Genomic DNA, 21,901 nt, shown 5'->3' with positions numbered 1-21,901 from the left:
AGTCTTGACAAGCTCCAGAAATAAATCTATGCTCTCTTGGATTTAAGAGCCTGCACCAAGGCCTACGAAATTCCCAAAGAGGAGGAGAAAGAGGGTACCAAGGATTGTAAAATGTGTTTGGTTGTAACAATCAACAAACCACATCAAAAATGAGATGGGTCTCCAAAAGGTTTCTCCTCAAAACTACATAATGTCTTACTTTGGTGTTGGGGGGCAGCATGTGGCAGCTCGCTCTATACGCCTCTTTTCCGTCTCTGGAATTCTCCTTCTGTATTTCCTATTGCATCTCGATTAAGTCTTTCTGGACACACAAACACAACACACACACACACACACACACACACAACACACACACACACACACACACCAACACCACCACACACACACACACACACACACACACACACACACACACACACACACACACAACAACACACACACACACACACACACACACACCACCCACACACACACACACACACACACAAAACACAACACACACACATTACTGAACACAGGCATTTCCAGTTTAAATAATTTTTTTAGCCTGGAGAATTGCGACTTTTATGCCATTTCAGAGGACAACGTTGATCTGTTTGGTGGTATTCGTCAAATTGAGGAAATAAGTCCTCTTTGGGTGACTAACGAGGGACATAAAGGATGTACTTTTATAGTAAAAATGGTGAGGTGTAGTTGGAAGGGATCCTTTTCTGTCAAGATTACATTTGCCAAGCTTGGAATAAAAAGGCAGAATATTTTATTAAGGAGCGAGTGTTTAAATAACTTTGTAATTGTGAATTTGTAATTGAAAGGAAATGTCCGATACTGTAACTAATATAGGTTTTGTGTATGAAAACCTATGGGTTGTGCCGTATGTGCACAACCACAAAACAAGGACATTAATATAGAAATATAAACTTTTGCATGCAGGACAGAGTGACCTAGATTGAACTTTGAGGTGGGTCATTTGCAAAGATGCAGTTTATCCTTAGGAAAGTGTAAGAACACATCCACACAGGAACGCCACAATAAAAAACAACTCACAAGTACTTCAGGTTCATCTACATTTTGGAAATGATACATCTTATGAACAACACAAGTTATTATTTTACCTGCACTTTCTCTGACCAACATGAGATAAAACATAGAAAGGACAAAAGAGTATTGATAATATTCCCGTTTGATATTTGCCCTGTCCATTACATACCTGTCTCTCCCTCCTCTCTGCCTGTGGTTTGATCACACGATGTCCCTCATGTCCATGCTGGCAACAAACTTCACACACACACTCCTTGTCCTCGTGGCAAAACAGGTCCAGGGGTCGTTTGTGTTGAGGGCAGGGCCTGGGCTCCACTGTTGGAAGCTGAGGGTACATGCTGCCCGGACGCGGCCCTATTCCTGGTAGGACCTCCAGGTAGATAGGCATTGATGGCGGGGCAGAGGAGACGGCTTTGGAGGAGCTTTGTCTGAGGCTGTTTGTTCTCAGTTTCTCCATAGCCTCCACTAGCACAGTGCTCTTAGCCAGCGAGGGTCGAGGGTTAAACACCTGCCTACACTGGGGGCAGCTGTACTCACCTTTGCGGTTTCCCTTGTCCCAGTGGCTCTGGATACATGCCAAGCAGTATGAATGTCCACAGGGTAGAGTGGCTGGGTCCTTCAGGGTGTCCAGGCATACTGAGCAAACAAAGGTCTCTTCTTCAGACCAGGCTGAGGCCATGGTGCCCGGGTGGAATGTAGAATAATTACCTGTATTTCTTGGAGATCAACCTGGACGTTAGACAACCACAAGTTTCCCTGTTTAAATAGGTTAATGAACTAGAAAAATAGTCAACAGAACTAGAAATAATGCAAGTGCTTTAAGTTAAAGCAAAAACTCGCAGAGGGCAAAGCTGAAATGCCAGTTCACATGAAACTATGCTGCTTAAGAGCAGAGGCAGCCTGGACTCAAGGTGGAGCTGGTAAAACAGGTCTGGTAAGGTGTTTATAATGTTTATGTCACAGGGCCCATGGCTTCCTATAGTTTGTCAAATGATAAATGGTATCATATGGGCTTAATGCCAATTTACTGTCAATCACTCTGAAAAAATACTGTTAAAAATCTTGCATATAGGCCTAACGTTGCGAAATTAAGCCAGATAGTGATGTTAGGGCTTGTTAAATATTTTTGAACATGTGTGTTAGTCCAGGCCTCGTTATTGTGGAGTTCAATTTAGACAGCTGTTTCACCTGAGGCCTGAGTAGTAGTGACGTACGTTTGCAGACAATGGGAAGTTCCCCCAGTGATTTCATCAGTAAATAATGTCAGTATTATAACTTCTTCTTCTTCTCTCGGTTTTTGGCGGATTGCAAACAACTTTAAAGGTGCATACCACCACCTACTGTACATGAGTGGGAATCATCATATCATTCCATCTCTTAACTCATGGACGTATATATGTCTATGATCTAATAAAAAAATAAAAAAATAAACAAAAAACATAAAATAAATAAAACAAAATAAAAATCTATGATCTTTCCTGACCTAATGTTAAATTATTTGTCCTACCCCAGTTTCACTCAGAAAGGTAAACAGTGCCTTTCTGGTAGCTCTTACTCCCTCTCCTTTTGTTCCCAAAATACCAAACACACTCCATTCCCTCTCTGCCTCTATAACTTTAGCCTTTAGTTGTTCTCTTTCAGCTTTATAGATGTCACAATGTAACGATAAGATAGTTCTACATTTTCTTTTACTTCCACAGTTCCAACACTTGTCACTGTCACTTTCCCCCATGATATACAGTGAGTGTATCATTCAATACTGTGTGATTTCTTCTGAGTCTAGCTATCATGATTTCCTCCCATCTGTTTCTTCAGTGAGTTGTTTGAATAATTGTGAAAGAAAGTCCTGCGGGTCACCACAGCGCAGTGAGGGCAACTCTGACGCTCATGAAGCTACTCTGCGCCATTTTGACTACTGGCAGCTGAGCCGGCTAGCTGGGCAAGAGGCCAACTGCTGTTCAACTTTCAAGGTGAGTGTTTTCTTTTAACTTACATTTTAATATCGCAAATTGCACTTCCCTTTCTGTTCGACTTGTCGGATCCGTCCCATTGACCACATATAAGGTTTAGCTTTTGGGTTCATTTGTATTTTGCTAACAGGCTAGTTAACGTTAGCCTGTTCATGTTATATGTTAACACCTGATTTCAGAGCCAGTAGAACAACAAGTAGATAATGTCGAATACTAAAACCAGCTTGTATTAGTTATAGTTGTTAGTTGAGAAGCTAACAAGCCTGGCACTTCAACGTAATATGACATCTCGTTGTAAATATTGTTAACGTAGCTAACAAAAGTAAGCTAAGCTAGTTGTAACCAGCAGATGTAACTCGTAATCCAAAATTTGACAGCAGCTGATCTGATTAACTTCAGCACATTTAGGTTTTACCAGCTGTACTCTTTGGGTTTGGAGAAATCACGTTAAGATGAAATAAGTGTTTGTGTCCGTAACAGCTCTGATCTGATTCTGAGATGGCATACACAGTGCTGTAAAGTACATTTACTGTGCTGTACTTAAGTACACGTTTGAGTGACTTGAGCTTTACCTGAGTATTTCAAGTATTTACAAGTGCATTCATACATTACAATAGTGCTTGTTAAATTTGGATAAACTTGTGCCCTCAGATCAGTCGTTTGACCTCACATTTTTAACCTCACCTCACTCCCCTTGGTTTGTGAATTTGGCAAATGATGTTGCTTTTTTGTGTTTTTTAATTTTTTATAGGATGTTTAGGGCCCGCTGGGTTCTGACTTGGTCTTGTCCCATAAGGCCATTGCTGCTATTACGAGAATCTCCCTTCTCTGCTTTGTCTAAACACACTGCTTCTGGATGGCAGGGTGCAAGAGATGTAAAGAAAAGGAGATATGAAGCGACCCGAGGAAGAAAGGAGGGGTCATCACTAAACACAGAGACTGTATCCTGTTTAACACAGCTGCCTTTATGTAACGTGGACTGTAATAATCAGAATCCGAAAGATGCTTCATTTCAAAACCTCCTATCCAAAGCCAGCTTGTCCAGCAATCATCACCTCCCTCAGGTTTCTGGCTCTGCAAAAGCCAAACAAGCATATCCCTCTTTGAAATCTACTGTAGTGAAAGCTACAGTTGAAAACCTCAAGACTGTGAGCACTTACCAGAACTGTGTTATCAACAAAACGTTTCTTCAACCCTGGAGAAGGGCTTGGGATGTGAGCCAACCTTCACTCAGTTTCACCTATAAGACTCAGTGTAACCCTCTTCAAAGCCATTTATATAGCAGACAGCACTTTGTTAGATCGTTCAGCTCGTCGACACACAGGCCATGGATTTTTAACCAATTAAAGAGCAGACAACAACCTTCTAGCCTCTCTTCCCACAAAACCAGAGGCGTCCATCAGGCTGCCCCTGAGGTGGCCGACACCTGGAGAGATTGTCTGTCGCATGAGAATGAAAACAGGTGTCGACAGAGACTGGGGCCCAATGTGAAGCTGTACGAAGTGGATAAGGGGAAACAGCGGGCAAGCCAGGGAAAGAACCAGGGGAGATGGGCCTCAGTCCTAGTTTCTCTGTGCTCTGATCATGGGGAGCCTGCATTTCTCTTTACTCTGCGCTCCAGCACACTGAAGGGCAGGCACAAGGGAGATGTCAGGTAAGTGGGAGGATAGAAGTTGCATTTGAACTCCTGTAGAAGGCTGCATCTGTTCTTATTTCCAGTTTTTTTTCTTTCTAGTTTTGCAGGAGGAAAGAGTGATCCATCAGATGTGGATGTGGTGGACACAGCGTTGAGGGAAGCCAGGGAGGAGCTTGGTGTTTCTGTGGCAACAGAGAAGGTCTGGGGCATCCTGAAGCCTCTCAGGGACATGGTGGGTGTCAGTGCAGTGTTATGACTACATCAAATAATACATTTAAAATGTGATGATATCATTATTACTGTTTATGAATGTATGGCAGTCACTAAAACAATTGTGGTAGGGTGCCACTGATGGCTCTACAGTGGAGAAACTTCACTTTTAAATCAATTTGCTTCTCTTAAAAGTTTCTTTTTTATGAGGTTTGTAAAGGGATTAAAAAAAGTATTTAAAAGGACTTCATCCAATAAGCGATAACAATGCCATCAGTCTGTTGATGGTAGTGAAACTATTAAATTATCTCTATTACAAAAGCACATGCCAAGACTTCTTATTTAGGACTATCGGTCGCAACCCAGGAATATTCTATTTACGATGCCATAAAACAGTTGGATCGTTTTTTTTTTAACACTCACTTGAATATGTCAATTGTTTGTTATTAATTATCTGCAAATTGAATACCCACCCTAACGCTAGAGTTATCCCTGCACTAGCCTTACATTCAGCCTGTTTAGGCCTAAGGCACTTCTCGTTATGTTCACTATCAGACAGACTGTGCTTTGTCATTGGCCACAGATAAACATATCCTAACAATAAAGAAGGAAAAACGTTTTTTGTGTCACCCACACACTGAATACTGAGACTTGCTCTGATCGTAAAGGTAGTTTGTCTCTCTCACCAGTCAGGCATGATGATAGCCCCTGTGCTTGCTAACCTCGGGCCCCTAGAGGAGATGTCCTTCAAACCGAACCCTGGAGAGGTACAGTCATCCTATTGTTTTGCAATTTATAAATGTTATATCTGCCTCTGAGGGACAGGTTTCCATATTACTGTTTAGTTTTTTCCAACATGAATGGCATGTTATGTCAGTAATGTCTTCTATAACAGACACTAGTAAAGAGCTGATATATCTTTGTAGGTGTATGATTTCACACCACTATCATAGCCAGCTCTAAATACGTTTATAGGTATTACGTATATTCTTTTTTTTGCTGTTTTGTATCAAATTATCTCCAGGTCTGACTTGGTTATCATCTACCTTAATACTCAGTTAATCAGTTTAAGCTAGCTGGCATTATCTCTCATTTTCTTTCCTCGATGCATTTCAAAGCACATGTTTTCTGCTTGTTTTTATTTCAATCCAAAGTTGTAAACTGTGCCTTCTTTGCCTGTTTCTGTCCCAGGTGGAGGAGATTTTCACCCTGTCCTTGTCCCACTTGTGTAACCCTCAGAACCGTGGCTACACACACTTCCGCACCGGCAACAAGTACGGATACACCGTCCCAGTGTTTCGTAACGGGAAGCATCGAGTGTGGGGTCTGACAGCCATCGCCCTAGACCACACCCTCAAACTTATCATCCCTTCTTAGCAGCAACTTCTTTAAACTTGACAGTACACCCCTAATGTGACTTAAAGATTTCATAATAATGTGCAATCCAGCGCTGGAATCGGTTAATGATTTCATTTATGAAGGTGAGGTCCTCTCCAGTAAGGAGAAGGATTTTTCCATTTGTGCACTTTCTTTCTCATTGATAAAGAGCTGGCGTTGGAAATCTTTCAATAATTTGAAGACATATGAAGTAACAACATTGAAAAGCTATCCTTATACTTTATTATACCTCATTGTTGGACTGCTTTCATTTTCAAATCCGTACACATCCTTTTTAATTCAGCTTGAAATCTTTTGTTACCAAATAAAAGTATTTAAACAAGTTAAATCACTGAGTCCGAGATAACGTTTTCCTTATGCATTTCAAATGAAGCTACTTGGTGTTACATCTTATCATGTGGGCCCAGTTATAACAGATTCAGCTCATGCACATTTAGTTTAGCTTTTTATGATTCTGGACTGTTATAAATACTGAAATGATATAAGCACATCATGTGGCGTGTTGATGAACAATGCAATAAAGGTTATTTTTAAAGTATTCTCGTGGTGGGAGAATGACCACTTTCTTTGCTTAGTTTGTATGAGAATCACACAGAAACATGAAACTCATTTATTATAACTTTAAAGCTACTTTGCCCATCATGTTCTACATACACCACCATTTTTATATACCATAATGAGGGTCTCAGTCATGCCAGAAGTCAAAGTGCTTTCATTACAACTCTTGAAACAGCTGGTGTAGTGACTTTTTAACCTTATCCATATTAAGCCACTGAGGGATGGGAACGGGAGAACTAAGTTCGGACGCGTGTTCCAGACGAGAAAACAATGTCCATACGAGTGTATATCCTTGAATATCCTTTATTTTGTTTTCCATATATATTCACCATGTTGATTGTATCCATATTGCCTTTCTGTTACCATTCAGATGAGCATTACGCCTGCCAGTCACGCTCTGATACAAACAGGTTAACACAGCTCATATCGACACGGATTCTGCCGACACGGTCGAAAACTGTTTGCTACCGTCCCACACACCTGCATCTGATCACCCAGTGATTACATGTATACAGACTCACAAGTGAATACTCCATCTTGTGTTCAATGTTGGAACTGCATCATTAACTAAACTTGTGCAGATAAAATTCAAACAGACACATGCATTTTGGCTCCAACAGCTGGTCTGAGTCAGATTCTGGCCTTTTGGCCCTCGAACAAATCTGCAATTCTGTGTGGAATGTCTTTATCTTTAACTATCGACACATCTGTAACTCTTGCTGCATCAAGGCAGCGAGCACTCCACGGGGTCCTGTGAGTCCGGCAGGAGGTGGCAGTTGAAGGGCCAGCTGAAGGAGAAGAGGTCCAGGGCTGGGCTGCACTGCTGCTCTGCAGAGGAGCAGACTGAGCGGCAGGGCTGGAGGACCCCACCCTGAGGGCTACACTGCGGCAGGAACATCCCGCACACCAGCCTCCGCAGGGGCTCGAAGCACGCCAGCTCCGTCAACACCTGGACAAAGAAATGCACAAAAGAGGTTTGTGTGTGCTGGATGATGAAGGTCTGCCTTGAAAGAAGCTGTACATTTGTAGGAAGATGCTATAGCCGAGAAATAGGCCCAACGTTTGAAAGATCATACAGTGGCGAAAAGAAAGAGAGGTAGTGAAGATGGCTGTTACCCGGTACTGTCCCAAGAGTATGGCAGCTTCTCTCTGATCAGCAATGGACAGCCAGATGTTTGGGAATGAGGTGAGGTTGTAGCTGAGGCCTTGACACATCTCTACCTCTATGGACTCACACGATGAAGCTGAGGGCAAGAGGAATATAAATCATCCCTTTTCTTATTTTACATGTTTGTACTCTCATATTTGGCTTTCAGAACACTTTTAGTCTCTAATAAACAAAGGTAATCTGCCGAAGTGTGGCTCTGGAAACAAAAACTACTGTATGTGACACTAGCAGGACGCTGATCGGGGTCAGAGATAAGATGGACTCACTGAAGGTGGGGTAGGTGGAGTTACCACAGCCCTGCTCATCTGCTCCGTCAGGGCAGTCGTTCCATCCATCACACAACCACTGCTGCTGGAGACACTCCCCTGTACTGCAGGAAAACTGGCTGGGACCACATGTCCCTTTAAATAAAGACAAAACACACAGGAGAGGGGTTTAGGAAGCAAAAGCATTTATGTGTAGGGAAAAGGAACAATAATTGTGGCATCCAAGGGAGTTTACCAAAGCATCAGGTATTACTGCCAATTTTTGAAGAGAAGTTGTAGGTCATAAGGAAAGAAGGAAGCAAGGACTGGAGGGAGAGATCTTACAAAAGAGGTAGGATTTCAAGAAAATAAGGAAGGGAAGGCAAAGAAGAACAAATAGGAAGTAAAACACTAGAAGAGAGGAGAACATATGCAAAGAAAGAGGGAGTGGGGAAAGAAAATAAAAAGTTGCACTTTATGTTTTATAGAAGCAAGAACTCACGGTCCAGTATTGACAATGCCTGGTATGTTGCGTTGAAGCCGCTGTCTGCCACTCCATCATCAGCCTCAAACACCACCGTCATGTGGGGGCCGGAGGAGATCAGGTCAGGTGGGAAGGTGGTGCCACAAAACCTGAGATAAGACAAGTTGAAGGAAACACTGATGGATGTTATTTCTTTGGACATGTATGTTGTACAGTATATTCACTATACTGTATTTTGTTCTTTTCTTTACATGCCTGTCAGGAGTAATAATGACAGTAAAAGCAGTTCAACTTTATAATTTGAGCTAACGTTATTGTGCATGTGGATGAAGTAGGTTTCACCTTCCCAGTACTCTTCCAGATCCAGTATTGATGCTGTCGTGTACCTCCACGTAGTCAAACTCACACACATCCTGAGTCTCCAGACTGAAGTTCCTGAAGCTCAGTGTGATGACGTGACCCTCCTCAACAGATATATACCATACGCACAACTGATGGTATACAGAACAACACCGGATTAGTGAGAAACACATGTTTCAAAGCCCTGTAAACAGAAGTGTTGTGTGTGTGTGTCTGGCTGTAAAGAATGACCTGCTGATGAGGATAAGGCCTGGGATGGTTTGGACTTGACAAGTAACCATATGGCCCGGTTTTTGGCCCTCCACATACTGTGAAAAAACAGGGTGGAAACAAAGTCCATACATTTGTTTTAAGTTCCTGTTTTTACCTTTGTTTGCATGCTCTCACCTTTGTGTTTATGGCTGCAGTTTGCCTCATCTGTTTGGTCATGGCAGTTTATATGACCATCACAAATAGACACAGGCAGCAGACAGCGCCCTCTGTCACACATGAACTCTTCCCTGGAGCAGCTCTCTGAGAACACACACAGCATACATGCACATAAATACAAAGGGCATGAGTTAAAGAGTTCTGTATTTGCAGATGCGTACAAACAGCACTGACTGTGTCCAGGCTGGATGGCTCTGTACTGCGCAGTGAAGCCGCTGCCTGCAATGCTGCCGTCAGAGTGGAAGGTGACCCACACTGTGCTGCTGTTTGTGTTGACTGTCGGTGGCGCTACGTTACCACAGAACCTGCAGGAAGAGAATAGACCTTTTGAATAACCTTAAACTTTCGTTTTAACAATTATGGCTTTGGACGGGCCACTCAAGTCTGACCTTTATTCGACCAAGGGTTGTGGGCCAGTTATGAAACATTTTTAACATGTCATGAATAGTACTACAACCCTTGCCCAGAATGCAAGTAAGCAAAAAGGTCAACGTTTTCACATGTATCAAAAATATTTCCCAGAAGCTCCCAGTACCCAGAAGCACACTTCTGTTCTGCACAGACCTTTGGTGCCATCTACCAACCATTTAAGGTATTGACTTATTTATACGGCCATTATTTAACCAGGTTTGTCCAATTGATCTTGCCAAAAGTTGCAGCAGTGCAAAGTTCAAACAATAATCAAAGAAGCATATTGTTTTGAGTAATAATCAGATAAAACCTTTGCACGTCGCAGACAGCACTGGACACAATGCAGAGTCGTTCGGGGGAACTATCTTTTCAAGTTTAAGATCCATCTGTAGATTACAGACAGTATTTATAATGGTAATGAAACTTATAATTTTCCCTCAGAAAAGAATGTGTTCAGAAATGTTTGAAAGTTGTGCATGAATGAGGTTAATTTAATTGTTCATACCTTTACACTCCAAAGTGTACTTGCAACAACACATTTCTATACGTTGCCTCTTTATCCCTCACATGTATACAACTTTGTTTTTCTACTTTAGAGTGACTGGTTGCAATCGAAACATTTCCAAGCAACCAAAAAGTTAGAGTGCAAAGTTCAAAGTCTTATTAAACAGAAGCATGGGGCTTTCAAAGGAGCACACTTGGCATTGCAGTAGGCTATTCCCAGATATAGCTGGAGTGGGACCAACCTGGTTACCACAGAGCTCTGATCCCTCTGCTCCTGAACCTCCAGCCAGTCAAAGAGGCAGGGAGAAGGCCCCTCCACAGTCAGAGAGGAAATGTGGATCTGCACCACGGAGGAGGGTGGGACTCGGATCACCCACACACACAGCAAGTTGGGGGGGTAGGAGCCAGGGTGGTTTGGGGTACTGAAACTGCCCTCTGAGTCAGACAACACCCCTCCGCAACCTGAGAAGGAACACTTTATTTTAGTTACAGAAAGCAAAAGGGCCTCAAAGTAAAGAAAAACAAAATGTTATTCAGTGAGGATGGACATGAAAATGAACATGCACATTTAGTATTTTAAATAACACATTAAATTATTATTATTATTATTTTATTGTAATCACTTACGTGTTTCAGGAGGTGGGATCCTAGCAGGCTGTGGTGCTGTTGTACTTTCCTTTTGACTTGTGTTGGCAGAGATTGTGGGTAGAGTAATATGTGGCGCTTCATATCCTGTATTTAGCCGATTTGGAGAAGTGGTGGACATCAACTCATTCTCCACTGCCTGGCCTTTCATCTCTAAATCAGGACCAGAAAACAACAACTGTAATGGATGGAAACATAACAGGGAGACTGCCGAGAAAATGCTTATTCCAGATAGAAAAACAGTGCTGTAGGCCTATTGGTAAAGTCCTGATACAGTATGTTTTTGCATTACAAATAGGAACACATCTATGCAACCTGAATTAATAAATGTATTATTGTTCTCTCGAAAGCTGTTCAAATCAAGTTCAGGTATTTATTTTTCACTGTGACATTAGCACTGCAGCAGTAACTCACGTGTGAGGAGAAGAGCCAGCGCCAGTCCGAGGGCCGTTACCAGGAGCAGGGCAGCAGCAGAGACCGCCACCCCCCAGCCACAGCCCGGGCCCCGCAGACGCATCGCACACACCCCCAACAGACCCCAACCTGGACCGGAATTACAGGGCACACATTCAATTTATATGGGTATGTGAAGTCAGAGGCACTTGAAATGTCTACTCTTTGGCTAACAACTAATTGGTGTTACAATATGCATCATATGTAATATTAAAGAACGCGGTCAATTTACCAAATTCTCCAAGGTTTAGACACTTTCCACAATCCGAGCAATGCTTCTCTCTCACATTTTACAATGATTTAAGATTTAAAACTGAAAATACACCTCTAGACTTTCCCGGGCTTTGCAACCGGACAAAATACTGCGCTAAATGTGTAATGATCCTTTTTTTGTTTGATTCATTGTTTACTGTTTTCAGTTAGTGTGATTTGTATTGCCCTTTCATGGAGTTGTTGAATTTTTGAGAAATAGATTAAAAGAATGATGACCAAATCCATCATACTTTTACTTCCTTGGATGGGTAAACCCCCAAAACACAGGGCCCTATTTCCCATGATACAACAGTGGTGTCTTTCATAAACACAACATGCCTGCTAGTCACCCATGTCTTCTCCTCTACAGGCTTTCTTTCATAACTTTTTAAGAAAAAGAGCAAGAAAATACATTTTACAAGTGTTATCACTGTGGGACTAACCATATCCAGTGAACGGATCTTTGATCTACAAAATCTAGGGGTTACTCCTCTGGTCTGTTAACAAACACACACTTCTGTAGTATTCTTCACGAGAGTTGAATTTAAAACCAGCAGAGTCTAGGTGATGCAATAATGTAGCTAATCCAAAACACATACACAGTCTAATCCAGCTCAAGCAGCAAGCTGATTGGCTGACTCACTAGCTGCCGGCGGTTTGATTGGTTCAGGGGTGGACGAGGATGTCCTGAATCCCTCCACCCGCTCCTCTCGCTCCCCCTCCAGCTCAAAGGCAGGGTTGCAGAACACATTCTGTGGAAACGCAACAGAAAGAAGTAATGAAACTATCAATAAATAAACTTCATACACTTACAGACAACATTTGTGTTATAAAGTGCTCATTTAAAAGCAAGATTGTATACAATTTAAACAATCTACACTATATGTATAAATAATCTTATTTTGTTAAATATCAAGATGAATTAGTTAACAAAGAAATATATCATAATTTGTTGTATGTGCTTAAGGGTTTTGCCGCGGTTTTGAAGGTTGGTTGTTATGTTTTCAGCAACACAGTGCAACAGTGTTATGTTCCCTGTCAGTTTTTTTCCTTATACAATGTTTTTGGATTCATTTCACTACTGCATTAATATCTTGCATCTTACTACTGTGAGTGCTTGAAGTTGTGCTCATTTGAACTTCTTCATATACTCTGTAGTTTAATCTTTTATGAGAATAGTATAATAGCAATGCTTTTTTGTAGCTTTTCCAGCTAAACCCAGGACTTTCTTTGAATGGTAAATATATCTAAAAGAAGAGTTTTCTCTACACATGAAGGAACACTTCACCCTTCAGTGTACCAAAAACATTAAAATCAAACACATATGTACAAGTTTTTACTGAACATGAAGGGTATACAAAATTGAAAAGTAAATTAAGCTGTCAGATAAAAATGGTGGAGTAACACATCCAATGAAAAGAGGAATAAGAGTGTTGAAAACAATAAAGTAACATAACATGGAAATCGTAAGTAATAAGTAAATTAGTACGTTTTACTATTCAAAACGGTACTTGGATAATACTTAGTTACATTCCAATGCTTAACATAAAGTACTGTAACGTTTACATTGATAATGCATAAATGATAAATAGGTTTCCAGCCTAAAATGTAAACATGGTCCAAATAACAGCATAAAAGCAGGACTGAAGGCCAATGACTGTGAACTGCACATGACGAACTGGCATACAAAAGGTTCCAGGTCAACAATGTTTAAGAAATACGTATAAACAATATATTTTAGAGAGGGGGAAAAAATACCCATTAAAAAAAAAGCCCTCCATTTTGAAAGCAAGAATCACAATGGACTATAAAAAGGGTCTAGTTTGCATATAGGTTGATCATTTCCTGCTTATTTCTCAGTAACCCTGTGACCTTTTCCACATCTCCTTCAACCATCATTCATCCTACCATCCTCGCTCACCTTGTAGATATCTGAAGAGTCTGAGTACACTGCAACTTGGCTGAGGTCAGACATCTTCGGTCCGCTGTCACTCTTTTAGAGCTTCTTAAAGAGCCTGAGGTTGTGCTAATGACATCTATGGTGACATTGTGAAGAAAGCTGTTTCTACATGAGGGAGTGTTAAAGATATTTTCCTTGGTTTTCTCAACATTGTTCACTTCTGGCTCCTACAGTACACTTCCACCTTGGTTTAGTAAGCTTACAGCCTTCACTCTCCCAGCACAGCAGAGCTCTCTGTTGGACATCCATAAATGTAATCCAGATAAAAAACAAAAGAATGAAAACAATGTAATTCACGTAAAATAATTGTCAAACTCCAGTTAACAAAATATCCATGTTTGCTGCTATCCTGTAGCCTTGGGTCTGTTTTTGCAGCACTAGTCTGTATTTCTGTGTGTAGGTGAGTGGTTAAAAAGGAGTTTTAGAAACTCCTTCACAGTGTTGAACAAATCCGAGTCAGCTGAGAGGACTGAGCCCCTCGGGGGAGGAGGGAGGACGGGGGAAAGGGAGATGGGGTGAGGGTGGAGGTGTGGGTCCCTGTTAAAGCTCAATAATCCCCATAATTATCTTTTAAGGTCCTAAAATGTTTTATTCACATACGTTTTCATGCCCAAACCTTGCAGGTGCATTAATACAGAAAAACAAATACACATGAGCACAACACACACTTTAAAAGCCCATAGCATTGGCACAGAGACAGTCTTGAGTAATAATTTGGGGTTGTTAGGCATTAATAAAAACGGCATTGTGCTGAGATTAAGTTTGACAATGCTGAATTAATGCAATTCATGCTGAGATTGTGAGATTAAAGACTGCATTATCAGGCTCATTGCACTTCAGTTAAGTGCCCTGATAGACTTTGTTTTAAAAGGTTTGGAGAAACCCTTTATGAGACCACTCTTGACTTTAAATTAATAAGCTATGTCAAAAAGTCACCAGAGACATATTAAACTCCACAGAATCCTAAAAAGAGAACCCTTTTGCAATCAAAAATGAAAGTAAGAGCTCAAATCTGTGTTCTGACCTAAATTGCTCAATCACTTGTTCCCTGTTTGGTGCTGCTGTGTTAATGGGTAATCGGTCATCAAATAAAGCGGTTGACTGTTGTTTGATAAGGACACTCTCGCTGTGGTTTCTGTCACTCAAAGACACAAAGCACTGATAGAGTGCAGTCATGTATGTCAAACCAATACTTTGGATACTACTCTTCAGCTCTGTCCAAGAGGGTGAGCATTTCAATGTTATCTTACTGAGTGTAATTACATGGAACCATATGTCTGTTTTGACTCTTGTGTCTGTGTCCACTGTTTGATTATCCTTGCATGAAGTGATGCATGTTTATTTCTGTGTGTCCTCAAGTGTCACTGCAGGAATATAATTATGATGATGAAACATACGAGTATCCACAGCCTCTGAGCTGCTCAACCACCGAGAACATCAAAGGTGGAAATGTCACCTACTCACAGGTAAAGATAACATATTCTTCCCGCTGTGGGACTAATAAAGGATTTCCGATCTGATCCTGAGCACTGAACTGAACATATCAGATGTATCACTGATTTTGAAGAGGACAGAAAATGTAATCACAGACACCTTTGTCACACCATGACAAATACCACCAAATATTCTCTAGGTTTATCTTCAAAATTAAATACAAAAAACGAAATAAATGTAATGCTTTGCTCTCTTTTATCGTTTTAAATTTAATATTGTTTTGTTTTGGTTGTAGGTGGTCAGACCTTTTGAATAGTTACTTCTCAATAGATAATTAAAAAAACGTGTTAAATAAATGTAAAGACCATGTGCTAATTTAATGAGCGAGAAAGTCGTTGGATAAATCCACAGTGAAAACGATTATTAACTGCAGCTCTACTCTGAACCTTAATAAAGCCTTTAATTACTTCATGACAAAAAGTCTAGGTGCTCACATTTTACACCAAAATGAAAGATGATATTGTGTATAGGCATTCGTTTCACTTTACCCTGATGTAGATGTTCCTTATGTATATGACAAAATCATAATATGTATAATATTCCAAGTTTAGAAATGTAAAACAGGGACAAAGTAAGGCACAGCACTGAATTTCTCACTATGGAATGAATCATGATAAAAAAGGAACTACGAGGTCAGGGAAGTGAAAGGAATCAAGAATCCCTTTACTGGAAATCTTCATCGATTTAGCTCCAAAAGTGACCATGTGCTTCCTCTGCAGGGAGGGATGCAGGGAAGTGTGCTGACTTATCACTGCGGCCCGGACCAATACCCTTTCCCCGTCAGCTCCAGGCTCTGCGGCGATGATGAGGAGTGGTCGGTCATGAGATCAAACAATGGAAGACAGATTTCACGGGCCACATGCAAAGGTAATAGTTTGGGTGGTGATTAGCTTTGGTTTGGTATATTCAAATGTATTAACCTCTCAATGCATCCTCTTCTCCTAACCCTTGATCCTCTTTTCCACCTCTCTTCTGCTCCCAGACATCTTGTGTCCGGCTCAGCTCCAGCTGGATCACGGTGACTTCTGGCCCCGGGACCAGTGGGCTCATGTTGGGACGACGCAGACCTTCTCCTGCCAGGAAGGGTTCACCCTGTACGGCTCAGCCCAGAGGAACTGCACCATGTCTGGGGAGTGGACAGGAACCACTCCCATCTGTGACAACCACGGTGAGGACGGACAATATAACAAACCTCACTCATGATAAAGCAGAAATCATGTGTCTGACTACAATATGGCTGCGGTTTTTTCCTCTTACTACACCTCAGTGCAATATAGAATAACAAAGAATATCCACTTTAAGTACATGAGGCCCCGAGCTCCCATTATCAGGTGTATTAGAGTCTATGGTACAGTGAGCATGCACTGACTAAGCTCTTGCTTACTTAGGTTTACATTGTAAAGCAGCTTTTGATGAATGCATATAATGATCCCTGTAAATAGATTTCATACAGTAGTTTACTGTGGTTACTGTGACACAAAACAGGTCACTGATTGAATTCAATGTCTTACAATACATTTCATTAAACTGACGCTTCTTTTCGAAGCAACAACTGCAATCAACCATGAGAGTACACATTTTGAAATAATCCTGCAATTGCATTATTTTCAAATAAGCCAAACCATTTTAAGTGCTACATACAGAAATGATACTTTAAAGAAAATGTATTTTCCTGTCCAACTTGCAGTCAAAACAGATGGGTTTTCATGTTGCGACAGATAATGTGTAGACTTTCTGCTGTTTTGATATCCCTGTGGAGCTCATTCCACCATTTTGGAGCCAGTATGGCAAACAGGCATGTATTGGCATGGTGCCAAGTCCCACTCTCAGTGAGTGAGACAGCCCAAATATTTTTTTTATTACAAATAAAGTTATGTTCTGAACATTTGAATACAAGCACAGACATACATATCTGCTCTAAATCAATGGATATAAAAAAAATAAATAATAATATTCATTGTATATTCTGCTACCTGTCGCCACGCTGCAGCTGACGACTGTAGTAACCCAGGCATCCCACCGGGGGCTCAGAGGTCAGAGGGTCGCTTTCAAACAGGGGAGAAAGTGATCTACCGCTGTCAGGCTGGTCTGGATCTGCTCGGGTCGGCTGAAAGGGAGTGTCTGGAGAACAGGGAGTGGAGCGGCTCAACACCACGCTGCCAAGGTGCAGAGGAGCTTTTGATGTTTTTCCTTTAAAATAACAGAAGCACATTTTTTAAGGCCAAACAATGATCTGCAGCATTGGACATCAAAGCAGTGCCAGAACAGTACACTGTGAATGATTACAATAAGATACAATCCTTGACATCTTTGTGCTTTTCTGCAGGCGCACATATGTTTGACTCCCCCAGTGTTGTGGCAGCAGCCATGGCCGGGTCCCTTGCAGGACTCATGGATGTTATCTCACCGGACTCCAAAAAGACTGGTTAGTATGACTTGTAACAGAGATTTCAACATGACATTTCAACAGTGCATAAACAACACAACAGTTTTAACTGCAAAATCTAAGGGAACCATGCTGAATGAAACTGCAATTGTTTTCTCTTAATCTGTGCATGTTAGAATCGTCGGCGTCCTTTGCCCGCACCATCCTTGTGTCTGAAGGCAGTCGTATAAACGTTTACATTTTACTGGACACATCAGGAAGCATCACAAAGCAGGACTTTGAGTTATCCAGGACAGCAACCATTGCTCTCATCAGAAAGGTCTGTGGGTGAAAGACAGAGACATTATTTTTATTCACATTGGTGGTATCGTTTTTTTCCTGTCTTCCCCTCTCAGTAGGTTTGAAACATATAGACCACATGTATTTTTTGTATTTTCCTTCTAGTTGGACAGCTACGAGGTTCAGCTGAGGTTCCATGTGTTGTCATTTGCCACTATGGTAAAAGACATTGTAGACATCACACACTCGGATATCAGTGGAAACATTGACGACGTCATTTGGAATCTGGAGGGTTTCAACTATACCAGTAGGACTGTCCTCATTCATTCGCTTCAAGCTTTCATCTAAGGACCAGGCTACAGCCATGATGCACCATGTGTTTAATAGTCCAAGAAATGTCCTATCTTTTGCATCTGTACATCTGCAGGCCATGGGCGTAAGACAGGAACTAACCTCCACGCTGCCCTCTATCGAGTCAGTGAGAAGATCAACTTCCTCAAGCAAAACAGTGCCAACAACCATTTTAATGAGACTCAAAACATCATAATTATAGAAACAGACGGTAAAAACACAGACAAATGTCTTAGAACAACATCTTTTGAGCATCTCCAGCTCATGAAAATATTTTACAACTCATTAGAGCTTGTAAGACATAATAAGAGGGTTAACTTTAGGATACAGTGAAGGTGTTCATACCCTCTTTATGTCCTTCTGCCTGCAGGTTACTCCAACACAGGCAAAAAGCCTGAGATTGCCCTGGCCCAAATCCGGAGTCTGCTAGGTTACAGAGACCAAACCAGTGATAACACAGATGAAACCAAGCTGGGTATCAAGATTTAAGAATGTTTTTAATAAATGTTTTAATGGACCATGTACAATAGTTCGTTTAACTGTGCATCATAAACCTAGCATGGAAAGTTAGTTTTAGTGTGTGGTTGTTTGTTGACATGGTTGCTTTGCCTATTATAAGAAATGTTGTGTGTCTGTTTGCAGATGTCTATGTATTTGGTATTGGCAGCAAAGTAAACAAAGATCAGTTGAACTCCTTAGCCTCAAAGAAACGTGGTGAGAAGCACTTATTCGTTGTGAAAAACTACCAAATACTTGGAGAGGTGTTCAACAGCATCATAAGTAAGTGGGAGATCACTCTTGGACAGATTTCAGCTCTAAAGTCAGAAGAAGATTAACATTTGAGAACATAAAATATACAAAGGCCCTGAAAGGCAAAGGAGAAAATCAATCTGTCATTGTATTTTTTTAGCTTATTTATTTAATTTTCTGTGTTTATTGAAAAATAAACGTTTGTCGGGATGAGTGTTTATTATTTTTGTCATACTAAATTCAACCACAAGTGACCTTATTGCTCCACAGAATAAATACAACAACAAAGAGGACTAAGAAAATACTCCTGTTTTTCAAATGCATAAATAATTATAATTTGAGAAACAATCTTGGCATTTTTTACCTGCCTATCTTTTCGCACATTTGTTTCACAGATAAAGAATATTATTTGAGGAATTTAAACACATGCTAAAACAATTGAGAGCCGACTATATTCCCCCTTGCCTTTCCGGCTATCCAAAAAAAAAAATCATACCGATATTTGAGTTACTTAAGTCTAACCATTAAAATGTCTCATAATCCAGGTGACAAGAGTGTGACCATGTGTGGGATAGCTCAGGAATTGGAGGAGCATAGGAAAACCCTCACCAGACCCTGGCATGTCACTGTGGAAACAATCAATAAGGTCAGTCTAAGTCTAAGGTCAGTCACTAAAATCATAATGGAGATTTTATATTTCAAATTGGATTTTCACACAATAAAACTTTTCTTTCTTATAGATAGCGCCAGCGTGTGTTGGATCCATTGTGAGCCAGAACTGGGTGCTGACAGCTGCTCACTGCTTCGCCAGGGCGAGCACAGAAGAGCCTCCGAAGGTGCACATTCGTCACGGTCAGTGTCATCAAAGGAAGTTCTTTTAAAGATTAAAAAACAAACATAGTATAGTATGTTCAAATTGTCGGAAAAAACTACATAGTATAGTACTTCCAAAATATTGGAAATAATAACATAGTATATAGTATGTTGAAAATATGCAAACAAAAGACATGGAATAGTGTATTGAAAAATTGTAGAGTACATATCAACAAATAGAAAACTAATCAACAAATAAACAAGTCGCACATAGTCTAGCGGTTAGGATTCCTGGTTTTCACCCAGACGGCCCCGGTTTCTTTAATTTATTTTGTATTTATTTATTCAAAAGTGTCAATAAAAATACAACTACAATCATACGACATAATGGAGATATGTGTAATGTCCCAATTAGCTATAGGAAGCTTGAGAATAGGGCCCCAGACAACGAACATAAAGTATTTAGATATCATTTATACAGTACATATATAATTGAGAGAGTTCATGTGTTGTGCAGAAACATTACAACCCAACCCGTTCAATTCCCGGTATGGGAACAGGGTTGAAAATGTGCAAAAGAATCGACATAGTTGAAATTGTCAGAAAGAAAATACAATGGGATTTCTGGCATTAGTTTTCTCGAGTCAAAACATAAACTCTCCAAGTGTTATTGCCTACAGTAACAGATTGTGTCTAGATAGGTTTTCTATTAACTTCATGAAATGACAAGCTGCTTCTTTGGCTCACAGGTGACGGCTGGGTGGTTTCCGAGAGGGTGATCATGCACCCCAAGTACAACATCAGGGCGCTCAAACACAGAAACGTATCGGAGTTCTACGACTACGATGTAGCTCTGGTTCAGGTGACCAAGAGTATCCCGCTCTCATGGAAAGCCAGGTAAGAAAGCAGGAGGAAAAAATGTTGTTAGACACAAGTGATACACCCAAGAAAAGGTGTAGTGCCAAAAAATGAGCTTTTTCATTATTACTTAATCATTTTATTTACAAGACATTTCTTTCTTTTTTATGTTATGGTTTACATTTTTTTGTATTACTTAATACTTTACATTTGATTTGATTTGTATTGATGTTATTGTCTAATTTTACGTCAGTACAGCAAGTCCTAAAATGTTTTCTTTCAGTTTTTACTGTGTACAAGCAAACAAGTACATTGTAACTACTTTTGAAAAATGTTGGAGAAAAAAACCTACTATTGGCCCACAATGGTGTAGCTAAAAAAGGGAATGAATCAGTTAAGCCCCAAGCCTGCTTTTTAGGCCTCAGCCTCGAAAATGACATTCCCAGAACAAATGACTATATCTTCACTTCTAAAAGGGGTAAATGAATCATCTTTTTTCTCAAAGCAATGATAAACCTGTGAGTTGGATGTAGAAAAGTCAGAATCAATATAGATTTTTTTTATTTTAAAGTAAATTGAGATTGAACATAGTAAAACAAATTAAATTATAGTGTCTGTCCAAAAAAAAAACATTACTTTAAACAATAACACAATAACACTTCCTCAACAGAGAAACCCAACGTCTGGGAGGCTTTTGGTTTCATCCTAGATGAGAAAAGAACCAACATCCCACGCTTTTTGAGACAAATATGCAACTGTGTGTTAATAATTGCATGTTTTCACTGCTCATATATATATGCGGGTTCGGGTCGGGTTGCGGAACTAATTGGCAATATGTGCGGGTAGCGGGGCGGGTTCGGCATTGCACGTCGCGGGTGCGGGGCGGGAGAGGGTTTTGAAAATCAGACCCGTGCAGGACTCTGCCGTGCTGTAGTTCCTTTATAGCTCAACATTTTGGCGCAGATTTTTAAAAGGCTGCATAATCCCCGCATTTTTCCACACAAAGTTGAGAAAAAAAAAAGTTAACTCGTCTTGACGTGAAGTAGTGATGATGATGATGTGACGTGACGTCATCAGCTCGCGCATCACAGAAGGTAAACAACACCGTAGAGTGAACGTGTGGAACTCACACGAGAGAGAAAACACCAAGATGAAAACATCTGATCCATCTCATTTACCGACGAACATTTCTACTAAAGATCGGGCAAAGCAGTACCCCGACTGTCTTTCTACGAAAGTAGGGGGAACG

The 21,901-nt window shown here is 40.7% G+C and overlaps 4 protein-coding genes across 6 annotated transcripts; 2 read left to right on the top strand and 2 right to left on the bottom strand.

Moving 5' to 3' along the window:
- Positions 1–265: 265 nt before the first annotated feature.
- Positions 266–2,301, bottom strand: LOC104962857 (tripartite motif-containing protein 65-like). 2 transcript variants are annotated; one of them, XM_010791362.1, is made up of 3 exons: positions 2,227–2,301; positions 1,208–1,767; positions 266–301 (listed from the first exon to the last, which is right to left on the bottom strand). In XM_010791362.1, the coding sequence occupies exons 2-3, from the start codon at positions 1,715–1,717 to the stop codon at positions 278–280; spliced, it is 534 nt and encodes a 177-aa protein (XP_010789664.1). In that variant the 5' UTR covers positions 1,718–1,767; positions 2,227–2,301; the 3' UTR covers positions 266–277. The 2 variants fall into 2 exon arrangements, with proteins under 2 accessions (XP_010789664.1, XP_010789663.1); XM_010791361.1 differs by lacking the exon at positions 2,227–2,301 and having other exon boundaries at positions 1,208–2,091.
- Positions 2,302–2,901: 600 nt separating this feature from the next.
- Positions 2,902–6,769, top strand: nudt8 (nudix hydrolase 8). Of its 2 annotated transcripts, none has more exons than XM_010791360.1 (5): positions 2,902–3,008; positions 3,760–4,662; positions 4,744–4,876; positions 5,544–5,621; positions 6,094–6,769. In XM_010791360.1, exons 2-5 carry the CDS (start codon positions 3,761–3,763, stop codon positions 6,229–6,231), a joined length of 1,251 nt encoding a protein of 416 aa, XP_010789662.1. In that variant the 5' UTR covers positions 2,902–3,008; position 3,760; the 3' UTR covers positions 6,232–6,769. The 2 variants fall into 2 exon arrangements, with proteins under 2 accessions (XP_010789662.1, XP_010789661.1); XM_010791359.1 differs by having other exon boundaries at positions 2,908–3,008; positions 6,046–6,769.
- Positions 6,770–6,994: 225 nt separating this feature from the next.
- Positions 6,995–14,088, bottom strand: mfrp (membrane frizzled-related protein). The gene is made up of 13 exons (XM_010791358.1): positions 13,683–14,088; positions 12,405–12,513; positions 11,471–11,599; positions 11,039–11,209; positions 10,654–10,873; positions 9,671–9,801; positions 9,455–9,580; positions 9,299–9,375; positions 9,050–9,198; positions 8,726–8,856; positions 8,245–8,379; positions 7,927–8,054; positions 6,995–7,759 (listed from the first exon to the last, which is right to left on the bottom strand). Exons 1-13 carry the CDS (start codon positions 13,734–13,736, stop codon positions 7,535–7,537), a joined length of 1,785 nt encoding a protein of 594 aa, XP_010789660.1. The 5' UTR covers positions 13,737–14,088; the 3' UTR covers positions 6,995–7,534.
- Positions 14,089–14,557: 469 nt separating this feature from the next.
- Positions 14,558–20,691, top strand: LOC104962863 (complement C2; the record flags this gene model as incomplete). Its single annotated transcript, XM_010791368.1, has 14 exons — positions 14,558–14,947; positions 15,081–15,187; positions 15,935–16,082; positions 16,198–16,383; positions 17,206–17,379; positions 17,542–17,640; positions 17,778–17,920; positions 18,046–18,187; positions 18,308–18,442; positions 18,602–18,706; positions 18,874–19,011; positions 19,527–19,627; positions 19,722–19,833; positions 20,544–20,691. Coding segments are annotated over exons 1-14 (1,790 nt in total), but the record flags the coding sequence as incomplete, so codon positions are not given.
- Between the last annotated feature and the right edge of the window lie 1,210 nt (positions 20,692–21,901).

The sequence above is a fragment of the Notothenia coriiceps genome, unplaced genomic scaffold (genome assembly GCF_000735185.1).
Source record: "Notothenia coriiceps isolate Sejong01 unplaced genomic scaffold, NC01 NC01_scaffold00035441, whole genome shotgun sequence".
Classification (NCBI taxonomy): Eukaryota; Metazoa; Chordata; class Actinopteri; order Perciformes; family Nototheniidae; genus Notothenia; species Notothenia coriiceps.
This window is presented reverse-complemented; position numbering and strand designations above follow the sequence as displayed.

Bases quoted from the DNA above. Each gene is read 5' to 3' on its own strand.
- LOC104962857 (XM_010791362.1), bottom strand. From the start codon at position 1,717: ATGGCCTCAGCCTGGTCTGAAGAAGAGACCTTTGTTTGCTCAGTATGC. The intron at 302-1,207 runs GTATGTAATGGA...TTGTGTGTCCAG, and splicing joins CAGAGAGGAGGGAGAGACAG to AAAGACTTAATCGAGATGCA.
- nudt8 (XM_010791359.1), top strand. From the start codon at position 3,761: ATGTTTAGGGCCCGCTGGGTTCTGACTTGGTCTTGTCCCATAAGGCCA. The intron at 4,663-4,743 runs GTAAGTGGGAGG...TTTTCTTTCTAG, and splicing joins AGGCACAAGGGAGATGTCAG to TTTTGCAGGAGGAAAGAGTG. The intron at 5,622-6,045 runs GTACAGTCATCC...TTTCTGTCCCAG, and splicing joins TCAAACCGAACCCTGGAGAG to GTGGAGGAGATTTTCACCCT.
- mfrp (XM_010791358.1), bottom strand. From the start codon at position 13,736: ATGTCTGACCTCAGCCAAGTTGCAGTGTACTCAGACTCTTCAGATATC. The intron at 11,600-12,404 runs GTGAGTCAGCCA...ATTCCGGTCCAG, and splicing joins AATCAAACCGCCGGCAGCTA to GTTGGGGTCTGTTGGGGGTG. The intron at 9,199-9,298 runs GTCATTCTTTAC...GTATACCATCAG, and splicing joins GGCCTTATCCTCATCAGCAG to TTGTGCGTATGGTATATATC.